General features: G+C 26.7%; 3 protein-coding genes across 9 annotated transcripts in view; 1 reads left to right on the forward strand and 2 right to left on the reverse strand.

The window, feature by feature from the left end:
* Positions 1–1,764: 1,764 nt before the first annotated feature.
* LOC127071473 (uncharacterized) lies at positions 1,765–5,578 on the reverse strand. Its single transcript, XM_051010774.1, has 7 exons — positions 5,572–5,578; positions 5,140–5,303; positions 4,874–5,030; positions 4,202–4,771; positions 3,769–4,059; positions 3,446–3,681; positions 1,765–3,089 (listed from the first exon to the last, which is right to left on the reverse strand). The coding sequence occupies exons 1-7, from the start codon at positions 5,576–5,578 to the stop codon at positions 3,048–3,050; spliced, it is 1,467 nt and encodes a 488-aa protein (XP_050866731.1). The 3' UTR covers positions 1,765–3,047.
* LOC127071351 (uncharacterized) overlaps positions 5,154–13,381 on the reverse strand; it is a 38,908-nt gene continuing 30,680 nt past the window's right edge. The window contains exons 4-5 of the mRNA XM_051010527.1: positions 5,603–5,809; positions 5,154–5,303 (exon numbers count right to left, since the gene is read on the reverse strand). Coding sequence (XP_050866484.1) covers positions 5,672–5,809 — 138 coding nt within the window. The 3' untranslated portion in view covers positions 5,154–5,303; positions 5,603–5,671. The remainder of the gene's footprint in view (positions 5,304–5,602; positions 5,810–13,381) is intronic.
* Positions 6,095–12,784, forward strand: LOC127071338 (transmembrane GTPase Marf). Of its 7 annotated transcripts, none has more exons than XM_051010497.1 (14): positions 6,108–6,261; positions 6,590–6,660; positions 7,431–7,515; positions 7,585–7,711; positions 7,776–8,169; positions 8,242–8,349; positions 8,512–8,532; positions 8,807–8,960; positions 9,043–9,181; positions 9,270–9,583; positions 9,678–9,973; positions 10,236–10,403; positions 10,475–10,671; positions 10,788–12,784. In XM_051010497.1, the coding sequence occupies exons 2-14, from the start codon at positions 6,643–6,645 to the stop codon at positions 10,990–10,992; spliced, it is 2,226 nt and encodes a 741-aa protein (XP_050866454.1). In that variant the 5' UTR covers positions 6,108–6,261; positions 6,590–6,642; the 3' UTR covers positions 10,993–12,784. The 7 variants fall into 7 exon arrangements, with proteins under 7 accessions (XP_050866449.1, XP_050866454.1, XP_050866455.1 ...); XM_051010493.1 differs by having other exon boundaries at positions 6,119–6,261; positions 7,240–7,515; XM_051010492.1 differs by lacking the exon at positions 6,590–6,660 and having other exon boundaries at positions 6,095–6,261; positions 7,240–7,515.

The raw sequence follows: 13,381 nt of genomic DNA on the forward strand, positions 1-13,381 counted from the left end.
AAATATTTACAAATCCCCTTTTAATAGGAAATAATAATAATTATTATAATGATAATAATGATAATAATCATATCAACATCAATCATAACGATGAATTTCTCAGTGAAGACTACTACGGAGGCGTGGACTTAAAGGCTCTACGTAAATTAGGATTCAAGAAATAAAAGAAAAGCGGAACATTGATACGTTCAGAGAAAAACAAGAAGACCGGACGTACGTACATATATCTGGAGGGACGGTCCAATTTTTAAAAAGAAAAAAAAAAGAAAAACACAACTAAAATACCACCGAATTTGCAGCAATATCCCTGAATTTCATTTTCTTTCTAATTTTTTTTTTTTTTGTTTTTTTTTGTTTTCCTTTTTTTTGTACATAAGCTTCGTATATCGCGAATTGGAAAACGTGTGTGTATATATATACGTATATGTATATGTATATAGATATATACATATATATAGAAAGTATATGTATATTAAAATTTGTGAAGTATTAAATCATTACGTTGTAACATAATTTCTATCGTATTTCGTATGCTCCTGTTAGAAAATCTTCTATCTAAAAGAATGCAAATTTGCATTTATAATTTGTTGAAATGATTTATTAAATAAAAAGATAAGGTGTAGATAGAGAATATAATAATATAATGGCTGTTATTGACTAAATACATTCCCTTCCTCTATCGAGATTACATTCATTTTAATTCTATCCAAAAATAATTAAATACGATAAAAATTATGGAACAATTTAATATTAACTATCGAATTATTTTTAATCGGTGCCTATCTTGATTATACTTAGATAACTATTGAAATTTATTATATATGTGTATATATATATATATATATATATATATATATATATATATATATAAAAATAAACGAATATATGTAGGAGTGAAATCTAATAATTGATTGCGTTTATTTACTTCATTTTTTTTTTCTTTTTTTTTTTCAATGATTATATATCATAATCTATTAATAATCATACGTGTATATAAATTATAATCTATAATACATAATACTACTGTAATATATATTTGTTTAAATATTATTGACTTATATCAATCAAATGTCATTCTAATTCAACTACCGTGAGAATATTCTTAATGACGTTATTTAAACATAGCGGTTATATGAAAACAAGATAAAAATAATAACAGATACGTATTTGTTAACATATATGAAACAATAGTGAATTCGATCGAATTTTTGGGAGCTAACATATTTGTTCGTTTCTTATTTTCACAGCCGTCTATGTGTAAGTAAATGTGCACGTATTGCACCATTAGTACGCTTTGCATGTGAACCATAGTGCATCAAATGATCAACAAACATATAGGATTCTGCATAAATGTTAATATTCGATCTTCACAATATATGCCAAAATTTTTATAAATAAAGTAACAGTGTCTATCTTAAAAATAACTTTCTTTTTCTTCTTTTTCTTTTTTTCTTTTTTTTCTTTGTTCGAAGTAAACGTCGTTGTCATGATTTTCGAAATTGTTGATAAATACGTAAATCGAAAAGTGCTCGTTTAATACAATATTTAAAAATAAAAAAAAGAAATAATTGATTAATAAATTATGCCCACAAAACTGCTATTTTATTTTAATAATAAATATAAATTATTCTGATTCAGACGTAAGCAAAGGAAATCTATATAAAGTCAAATGTAATGATATTACACGTTAATTTGAATTGTAAGACATTTTAATTTATATAGCAGATTTGTAAACTTCATTCGGATAACAAAATACAACGTATATGAGTTTGTTGTATTTATTTATCACAATTAAATATCAATCAGATTATTTTACAATTATCGTAAGATAGCAGAATAAATAATTATATATCCCTATTACTCATTTATCATTTCTCGATTTACCTTTGTACTATTCTATGGGAAACCAGAGAAGAATATTAATTTGATTTTAACTATCGCTCCCGTATTAAAGTTATCTATGACCAAGCGATAGAGATATATGTGTGTGTATGTGTGTGTATATATATATGTATGTATGTATGTATGTATGTATGTATGTATGCATGCATGTATGTTGTATGTATATACGTATACATCATAAGTTAACAGAACGTATACAAATTATGAAAAATTTTTCATTTTCACACACTTTGCTCAGTCTAAATCAATTTGTAAATCCACGAATTTTTACATATCTCCATTTTTAAAAAAATTTTTCCTTTATAATTGGTAATATTAAACGCAAGAAAATTCGTAAAAGACATTATTAAAATAACATAGAAAATAACAAAAAAATTTACTTCCACGCAAATCTTATCATTTCTATACAATTAAAATATATGCATATAGGATTAATTTTTACGCAAAGCAATTTGAATATTTGGCTATGATAATTTTATAAATATAATTAATAGATTATTACACGATGAAAGTATCGATAGCCTTTTAACAAATTGCTCGCAATACGATTATTACTTTTCCAGACAGATTGTCTTTATGGATTGTCATGAAAAAAATAGATTGATAAAATAATAAAAACATATAATTATACAATTCTATTTTTTTTTTTTTTCGTATGTTGAGCAATTAAAAATGGTTCTTGTGCACAAATTAGACTTACATAAGCTTATTATTAAATTATAATATACATATATATTGCGTGGACATAGACTTATTTCTATATTTCATATAGTTGGAAAAATTATGTTGGAATGGCGCATACTTTCTTATCCATCACATAATGATGATTGCATTTACACTGATTCTTCATAAAATATGTTCAGTGTGTTTTCCTTATTAGATGTATATAATATTCATGCGGAATCTTGATGTTATGTTTCTCATATCCACTCCGGAATGATCACAATGGTTACAGTGAATAATGATATACTAATTTTATGTGAAACAGCATTATTATCTACAAATACTGCTGCATAAGATTCAATAAACCTCTTCATTCTTGGACTTCTTGGCTCATTGTAGAAGTACATTTGCTTTCAATTTTAAAAGTACTCCTTACAAACTTTCAAAGTTTGTATTGTAAATTTTCTTTTCTTTTACAAATGTTATGTTTGTAAAGTATTTGAATTTTTAAGCGGTTTGTATCCCTAAAAATAAAAATTCATCAAACAAAATTTTTATATAAAATCATTTCTTTTTTTGTTTTTCTTTCTTTGCAATTATTATATTTACATATTTACATGCATTATCGGGTGGAATATTGCTTGCATTAAAAAATTACTAGGATAAAGTTATTATAAAGTGATCATATTACGAAATATCTGAATGAATAATTATAAATCTTTATATTACTTTTTTCAATAAAATTTTCTCAAATATTTCATAAGATAATCAATTTACGGAATTGTTTATATAGTATACTTTTATTGTTAATAGTGGTTGCATTAAATGATGCATTTTATATGTTTCTGTAGTTCATGCTGCCATAATGAGGCGCTCGTACACTTATATGTTTGCTTTCTGGTCTTACAGCATTGTTAAATGAATCCCGTAATCGTTCTGTAAACGTTTTATACTCCATCTCAGGATTATTCTGGCCAAAGTCAAAATCTGCAACTTCAACTGTGAATCTTGATCTACTTTGGATGTAATATGCCACACCAAAAACTATTAAAACAACAGCTACAAGAGTACAAGAAACAGGGACAACGATAACAGACAACTGTGGCTTTGGTGTTACTGAAAAATAATGAATAATAAATATATAATTGTTTCATTCGATCTTAAATGTAGAATAGATCCGTCTACCAAAAAATGCATACATACCTTTGTAGACAGTTATGGTTTTAGAATAAATTTGTTTACTGACATCATTGCTTAATATAACCAAAATTGTATATTCAGTAGGTTCAAAGAAATAACGAACAATAGAAAAATTACATGATTTTAGATGGTCTGCGTATTCGCATGTCTCATTACCAGTTACATTATATTTGCCTTGGTGAAATTCCAAACATTTATAAAATGGTCCTGAGCCATTACAAGTTGCGTTAAGAGACAACATGTCCCAAGGTTGAATCCAATCTGTACCCTTGATCGTGATATTTGTTATTGGTGCTATAAAATAATCCCGATATAAAACTTCTCTCAATGCATAACTCGTATTTTAAAACATTTGTTTTAATTATTATTATTATTATTATTATTATTATTATTATTATTATTATTATACAATAAAATTATTATGTAGTTTATTTACCTCGAACAGAAATTTGTTTTGTGAAATAACCATACGTTTTATTTGGATCTGGTAAAATAGATGTATTTAGGCAAACGTATGGAAATGAAATATTCCCAGTATTTACTGTATTCCCAGTTGAATTAAGTGCAGGCGTAATTGTCATCAATGTTGCTATCGTTGTATTTATATGTGGTATAGTTGTAGGCGATATGGTAGTGGTTGATAGGACAGTACTTGCAGTGCTATTTATTAAAGAAGTATTCGAAGTAGTGTTTGATGGTAGTATAGTTGCAGCTGTGGTTGTAATGGGTGGTTCTATAGGTTCATACGATGCAATCACCAAAGCTGCGACGTCACGAGACATATCAGCATTTGTAAAATTATAAGAAAAATTTAAATCATTAGTTTCTCCATAGTATTGACAATCAATGAACCAATAAGTTGATATAGATGTTGCTTTTTCTATTATAAAGTTATAATCTCCTTTACGTATATCAATACCGAATTGTGTTTCTAATGCAGTTGAAACAAACTTATCATTCAATGTTTTATTTGATTGTGACATTGTGATATTACCATTAAGAAGTGCTGTAAGATATTAAAAATTACATATAAATTAATATGATTATATATTATCTATAAATCAATAATTCAAGATATAAATTTATCTGCGAACATTATAATACTTACAAGTTACTTCGAAACTTATACGACTACTAGTTACATTACTCCAATGAAGAATGAAATATCTTTGGACTAACACTTCAACTTTATAAGTTCCTACAGAATATTTCTCTCGAGGATAGGTCAGATTCCAATATACTGTTGTATTCTTCGTTGACTCTGTCTAAAAATATTTTTTTAAAAATAGTAATAAATAAAAAAATATATATTGTATATATGTGCATGTGTGTGTGTATAAGTATATAGAATTATAATATAGTTTGAATACTGACTACATTTTCATGAGGTATGAGAGCATCGTCGGTCAATATATATCTGAAAGAGCCTGATGGTCGGTAGCCACCCGTAGTATACAAATCTGCTTTGATCGTAATCGTACCACCAGATACAACGGGTCCATTGTGTGACAAAATGACATGGAATGTCAATGAATGAACTGTAATGTCAAAGAAAAAAAAAAAAAGAGAGAGAAAGGAATAAATATTTTTTACAGTGTGTTGCATCAAATGAAAATAAAATATTATTACAATTGATGTGAAGATATGATAAGAGAGCAAGAAAAAGAAAAAGAAAAAGAAAAACGAAAAGAAAGAAAAGAAGAAAAAAGAAATAGAGAAAAAAAAACGCACAAATAACTATAAGATATATCGAGTCAATGACAAATTAAAATCATTATTACTATTTAGAAAATAAAGATCTATTACATGACATTCTCTATGATGCAAAAATGATTACCTTGCAAAAAACAATAAATAGTCCAGACGATAATGCAGCAAGAATATGAAGCTAGCATTCCGCACATCACTAAATTGTCACATTTATATAGAATTTCTTTTTATCGCCCTTAGACCATAGTCGTCGTAACACTGACAGATCACTTATCCGTTTAACACTATATGGTGGCCATTTATAACGATGTTTCTTACGGATTGGTTTCGTCTTCTAAGAAACGCCAATTGCATTGAATGTTTAGCTTTTAGCTGAACAAGCAGCACAGCAATGCTGATTCATATATGTATATGTATATGTATATATTATATATGTATTATATTATATGCCCTTGTAATATTCTTGAAAATGTATGCGTGAGAAGCTTTTAGATGCACCAATGTGAAAAAATATATATACATACATATATATGTGTATACGTATGTATAACACTTAACACTAACTGGTACTGATCAACTACTTCTATATACGAACTCTGATTGGTACATTCGCCAAATTACATGTCTTACTTATTTAGTCCGAAAATTTTAGGTTTGGACTCGGAACTTCCTTCAGTTTGTACGTTGATAAAGAAGGTTTTTATAATTACGAAATGTATGAAATATTAGGAATTATTTCATATATTTTATAATCATCGTACGAACTTGATAATATTATAATAATTGGTACGTATGCGTATTCCTTTTCTCTTCAGAATTAATATACATAGATGATATATCATATATCGGTTTATTAGGTTAGGTTAGATTTTGCCTATCGATATATTGCCACACGTTTATCGCATCAATTGCGCACATTTGATTATAAATAACTATCGTAACATGTCATACGATCAAAGACATCAAATGTTATATTTATTTAACAATTCTGAGTTACCTTTTTTTTCTCATTTTTTATTATTTTAACTAATCTCATGTATATATGTACGTGATTGATATATGTATAAATATTATATGAATTAAAAAACAAAAAAACAAAATGGCAATGTTTTAGTGTATTCGGAGATTTTGTTATAACAAACGATTATTACTACGAGGGATACTCCAATGACCAAAAATAAAAAGGTTTTTATATTATATCAATGATGTTATATTTCATCATCCTTGTACATATGTTTTTTTTAGAATTCAACCGTGCCATATTCATATATTCTATAGATTATGTATTATAATACATATATATATATTTAGGTTCCATAAATTTTGTTTAAGTTGTTAATTAATTGATATTTTGCTTTATACTTTAACATTTCATTTTGTTAGAAAATAGTGAGTTATATGCCTATGCTTTTGTAGAATCATATATTAGTTATCTTATTTATATGAATTATTGTTTTTATATCAACAAAAAAATTGCCTCTATGTATATATATATATGTTACGTATTAACCCTTAACGGTTAAATGCATTGCTGCAGAGTCGTATATATATAAATATCGTGTCCTCACAGTAGAGTCTTTTAACCATTAATAATTAAGTATCAACGCTAGAAAAATTTAAACACGTTTCGAGACCATCAACTTTCACTGTTATATACAAGTTATTTCAATAAGAATTGTAGCTTTCACGTTGTAAATGTTTTTTTTTTTTATGTTATAAACACTAGTAGAAAATATTTACTTATTGCTTCTTTTATGATTTCAGTTGTTCCTGCATGCAGTGCACTGTGTCTGCAATCTTCCTGATAATATTGCACAATATTTTTTATTACTTTGCTGTATTGTATAAAGCGTAAGACATAAATGGCTGCTTATATCAATCGTACAATATCTTTAATTGGGGGAGAGAGTCAACTTCGATCTACAGATATTAGAAGTGATCATTCTCCTCTACAGATCTTTGTTAAAGCGAAGAAGAAAATAAACGATATATTTATTGAAATAGATGACTATGTTCAGGATACAGTGGCATTTATGAAATGTTAGTAACTTATATCTAAAAGACATGCATCGTATTTATATAATACTAACTACGATCTTATATTTGTAGCACTGCAGAATGATCGCAAGATCATTACTGTGGAAGAAGTGTCACGAGTCCAAAACTATGTAGACAAAGTTCATGCCATACGAGATGTCCTTAAAAGAGATCACATGAAAGTTGCATTTTTTGGAAGGTATGTATATTGAATTTTATGAGATCATATAATAAAAATAACATAAAATCTATACAAATTGTAGAACGAGTAATGGGAAAAGTACAGTTATAAATGCTATGCTACGAGATAAGATTTTACCAAGTGGAATAGGACACACAACAAATTGCTTCTTACAAGTAGAAGGATCAGAGAATGGAGAAGCTTATCTTATTACTGAAGGTTCTACAGAAAAACAACCAGTTCAATCTGTTGGGCAATTAGGTCATGCTCTTTGCAAAGAAAAATTATGTGAAAGTCATTTAGTCAGAATATTTTGGCCAAAAGAGAAATGTCTTTTATTAAGAGATGACGTAGTTTTTGTTGATAGTCCTGGAGTTGATGTTACACCTAATTTAGATGAATGGATTGATAAACATTGTTTAGATGCAGATGTATTCGTTTTGGTTGCAAATGCTGAGTCTACTTTGATGGTCACCGTAAGTATAATAAATATTTATTCTCTTTTCTTTTAAAAAATATTAATAACAAATGAAATCTATTTTTTTTAGGAGAAAAACTTTTTCCATAAAGTATCTACTAAGTTATCAAAACCAAATATATTTATTTTGAACAATAGATGGGATGCATCTGCTTCTGAACCAGAATTCTTTGATCAGGTATTTATTATATTAATGATATTAGTATCTAATGAAGAATCTATATTATTTATAGTTTATTTAATAATTCAGTAGTAGTAGTAGTTAGTCCATTAATTAACAATCTGAACATATTGTATAGCCAGATTTTAGTTTATGTAATACTACCAATTTATCCCTTAGCTGGTCAAAGAACAGAAAGAGGTAAGTTGGTTTGTTATACGAATTTGTTCAGAACAAAATGATGATATGTATTTATGTTTTTAATAATTTCTTACAGTATCTTACAGTCGCCAATCAATTTGATCATTATTCATGTAGTGTAAATAGCTTTTGCTATATAAAAAGGAACACGAACTGCAACAAAAATTTTGCTATCTATTTATTTCTATTTTTGATAATTTTATATATATTTTATTAATGTTTAAACATTAAATTAAATGTTTTAATTATTAATCTACACATATCATTTGCGTAGGTAAGAGCTCAACATCAAGAACGTGCTGTGGACTTTTTATCAAAAGAATTAAAGGTTTATTCTCCAAAAGATGCAGAGGAACGTGTATTTTTTATTTCTGCCAAAGAAACTCTTCAAGCCCGTATGCAAGAGCAACGTGGTCAACCAGCTCATAGTATGAAACAAAATTATATTTATATATGTATGATTAACAATGTTTCTATGGATTATTATCGTTTCATTCAAATTTGTTACAGATGGTGCATTGGCAGAAGGTTTTCAGAATCGTTATTTCGAGTTCCAAGATTTTGAAAGAAAATTCGAGGAATGTATTTCTAAATCAGCTGTGAAAACCAAATTCGAACAACATTCTCAACGTGGTAAACACATAGCCACGTAAGTTCAATTAACGTCATTCTCTATTAAAATTTATATGACATAATAAAATATATGAATAATTATTTTTTTTTGTTTTTGTTTTTAGAGAAATTCGTCAAACTTTGGATGAAATATTGGAGAAAACACAAGCAATGCGTAGTGAACAATTAAATGTTAAGAAGGAAGTTCATGACAGATTAAATTTTACGGAACAGCAATTAATATTATTAACTCAAGAAATGAAAGATAAAATTCATCATATGGTAGAAGACGTTGAACAAAGAGTTGCCAAAGCATTGAATGAAGAGATTCGTCGATTAGCTGTTCTCGTTGATGAATTTAGCGTTCCATTTCATACCGAACCATTAGTATTGAACGTATATAAACGTGAATTACATACACATGTGGAAAATGGTTTAGGTAATAAAATATTATATTTTACGTATAGACATCTACATTGCGATAACAAAATAAATATGACGTATTCAAATTAAAATATTAATCAATTTTAAAGGTTCCAATTTACGAGCACGTTTGAGCACGGCTTTGGCATTAAATATGGAAAATTCACAACGTGAAATGACAGAGAGAATGGCAGGTTTATTGGCAGATAATAAGAAACAAATGTCTTTAAATATTTTACCTAGACGAGAACCATTTGAGATATTATATAGATTGAATTGTGATAATCTTTGTGCGGATTTTCATGAAGATTTAGAATTTCGATTTTCATGGGGTTTAACGTCTATTATTAATAGATTTGCTGGGAAACAAAGTCATAAATTAACTATTGCTAATTATCCACAAGAGGTATGATGTATGATACATGGATATATTTGTTACATTAATACGTTGACTGCCATGTTAGATTTACTGTCAGAGAGAATTTTTATTATTCTAATTAATCTAATAAAAACAAATAAAAAATATTTAGAATTGACTAGTCATTATGGTCTCGTCGATAAAAATTATCTCTGATCACGAACTATCGATATGACGGTCAAAGTCTGATATAATGAATAAAAATATTTTTGAAAAATATAACAAACAAAATATAATAAAATCTTTGCAGATTCCACCGTCTATAACATCGCCGACAGATAGTATCGATTCTATCAAATTTGTATCAAATACACCAAATTTTTCGACAAATTCCGACGATTGGTCATTAGCAACAAGAATTGCTATTGCATCAATAACATCGCAGGGCACGATGGGTGGCCTAATTATTGCTGGTTTTGTAAGTAACGATAAACTAATATCGAACGTTGATCTTCAATTGACAAATAATTTTGTTCTTTTTATTGTTAGATGCTGAAAACAATTGGTTGGAGGCTTATAGCTGTAACAGGTGCAATTTATGGTGCTTTATATCTCTACGAGCGATTAACATGGACTAATAAAGCAAAAGAATCCGAATTTAAACGGCAATACGTTGCACATGCAACTAAGAAATTAAGATTGATTGTAGATCTTACATCTGCGAATTGTAGCCATCAAGTTCAACAGTAAGTTCATTGTTATAAGTGCAAACTCATTCTTTCAATACTTCATTACTTTTTCTTCTTTATTTTTTAAGAGGAACAATATATGAATTCATAAAAATCTTGTTTGTCACATTTAGGGAGTTATCTAGCACATTCGCACGTCTGTGCCATTTAGTCGACGAAACAACATCTGAAATGGATGCTGAACTCAAAACTATTGCCACTATGGTCCGAGTTTTAGAAGAAGCTGCATCTAATGCTAAAGTTTTACGAAATAAGGCGAATTATTTAGCCAACGAGTTAGATTTGTTCGATGCAGCTTATTTAAAATCCTTAAATTAGAATAATACGGGGAGAAACAAAAAAAAAGAAAAGGAAATTTATTTTAAAGTAGAGTACAACGTAGAGGTATTGTGTTATCTGAACATTCATATATATTATGTGTATATATATATATAAATTTTTATGTTGCTTTCTAAATTCGAATGATTTCAAAGAAAAGTTTCTTTATAAAAGGGGAAACACTTATGGAAATAATTTAATCTACGATACGATCTACGATAAGATCCTTATCTCATAACTCTAACAAACAATTATTAATATTTTCCCCACGTACAAATGAAACGCTTCTTATCTGTAAAAACTCTAGTCTAAGCATTCATAATTTTTTGCAGAAAGAATATTAGATTTGTTTTTAAGGAAATACAAATGATTATACGTACGGATAGGTGTTCATGTTAAAGATTTATTTTTAATCCAATGAATTTTTTGTTTATATACGTTAAAAGTTTTATCTCTGGTCGATATATATATATTATATATTATACATTATATATTATATATTATATTATATATATTATATAATATATATTATATATATTATATATATATTATGTATGGTATATAGAATATTGGTGCAAGCATTATATAATGTTCTATATACATTGTGATTTAATTTGAAAGATCTATTATACAGATTTATATTGTCATAAGTAATAACGCTTAAGAGAAGATAAATTATATATATATATATATATATATATATATATGTGTGTGTATATATATATATATTTCTCTCTCTCTCATAAAAATGTACTCATATTTATAACATGAATAAAGATTTCATTGTTGATCGTATATTCTTTTTAAAAATAAGAAAAGAAACAAGTAATAAATAAAGTTTCTTTGCAATATGTAATAAAATAAACAATGCTAGAAAAGATAACGAAACTTACAGATTTATATGAATTATTTTAATGATACATTGAAAATTTATTTATTACCGCGATAAATTAACCAACTAATCAAATTCTGAACGTCACGATATCTAACTCTTTTAAATACATAGATTGTCTAAACACGTCATATAAAGAAGCGTGAGAAGAATTCGATATATCATTATTTGAATTACTTTTACATATCGTATCATAAATAATTTAAATCACAATAAATTACAATATCATTCTCTAGAAATGAATTGCAAATCTTATTATGAATTCTCATTAATTAATTACACGTACTATCTATTCATGTATTTTTTTGTACAATTTTATCGTTACGTAAAATTATTATCATTGTTCTATTGTGAAAATATGCATAGGAATTGATAACACAGTATAATAAAATATCAAACGAGAAGTACATATTCTTTTCAAAATTTATGAATTAATATTTTGTTTGTTGCTTATAACAAAAAATTTAAGAAAAAAAACTTCTTTCTTTCCTTTCTTGTTCTATTTGAAATAAATTCGAAATAAATTTGATAATTGTCTTATATCATCTATTTATCATAAATTTCATTCAATCGGTGAAATATACGAAGAATAAATTTTTAACTTTAGAATGAGCGCATGATTTTTCACGTACTTGCATACATATCATTTGTATCTTTACTTTTGCTTGCAATATCTCGAATAATTTCATCGAAGTAAATTTATATTTCTTCCTTCTCTCTTTTTTTTTTTTCAATCATCATTCATAAAAGATTTGAAGATTTCAACTTCTTACAAATTTGTAATATTTACTTTCGCTCTTATCTGTGCTCTCACGAATCCAACAAATTTCGAAGAACGAAAAAAGTAAGATTATCGAGAGGTGAAATAGAATTTAAAAATAATAAAAAAAAAAAGAACAAGATCAAATTTTCATCAACGAACAAATAACTTTTTATCAGAATATTACGAGCAACTTATTATCGTAACATTACGATAGAAAACTGACGATTATTGGCATAATCGAATGAATCACATGTGAATCGAATGACATCATTAAATGTTACATTCGATCGTTTTCTACAAAAAATATTGTCTATAATAACAACAACAACATTTATTATTTGCATTTAACTTAAGTTTCGATATAAAATCCAATGTGATTAGAAATTAAAAAATGAATTAATAATCTGATCTCGATCATCTCTTTCGAATTCAACAACCTTCATATAATTTTTAAACACATATAATTCTTCTCTTATATGTATATATATAATATATATATTTTTTTTCATTTTAATAATTTTATTTGATAAAAATTTTATTGTCACTCGTAAAACCCTTCTTAATCGATATTTGTAATAAATACTAAACTTTGAACGTTCATCATTCAACACATTTTTTTTTCTTTTTTTATTCTGTTAATAAAAAAATAAGATAATCATATATACAATAAAATAATGTATCACATATTGAGTTCAGTATTGATAAATATGATTTGAAATGATCTTATTACTCAT

The sequence above is a fragment of the Vespula vulgaris genome, chromosome 21 (genome assembly GCF_905475345.1).
Source record: "Vespula vulgaris chromosome 21, iyVesVulg1.1, whole genome shotgun sequence".
Lineage (NCBI taxonomy): Eukaryota > Metazoa > Arthropoda > Insecta > Hymenoptera > Vespidae > Vespula > Vespula vulgaris.

Coding starts and splice junctions, on each gene's coding strand:
- LOC127071338 (XM_051010492.1), top strand. CDS start 7,338: ATGGCTGCTTATATCAATCGTACAATATCTTTAATTGGGGGAGAGAGT. Junction 8,350..8,511: donor AACCAGAATTCTTTGATCAG/GTATTTATTATA, acceptor TTTATCCCTTAG/CTGGTCAAAGAACAGAAAGA. Junction 8,961..9,042: donor ACGTGGTCAACCAGCTCATA/GTATGAAACAAA, acceptor AATTTGTTACAG/ATGGTGCATTGGCAGAAGGT.
- LOC127071473 (XM_051010774.1), bottom strand. Junction 5,031..5,139: donor TCATACCTCATGAAAATGTA/GTCAGTATTCAA, acceptor AAATATTTTTAG/ACAGAGTCAACGAAGAATAC. Junction 4,772..4,873: donor TATAAGTTTCGAAGTAACTT/GTAAGTATTATA, acceptor AATATCTTACAG/CACTTCTTAATGGTAATATC.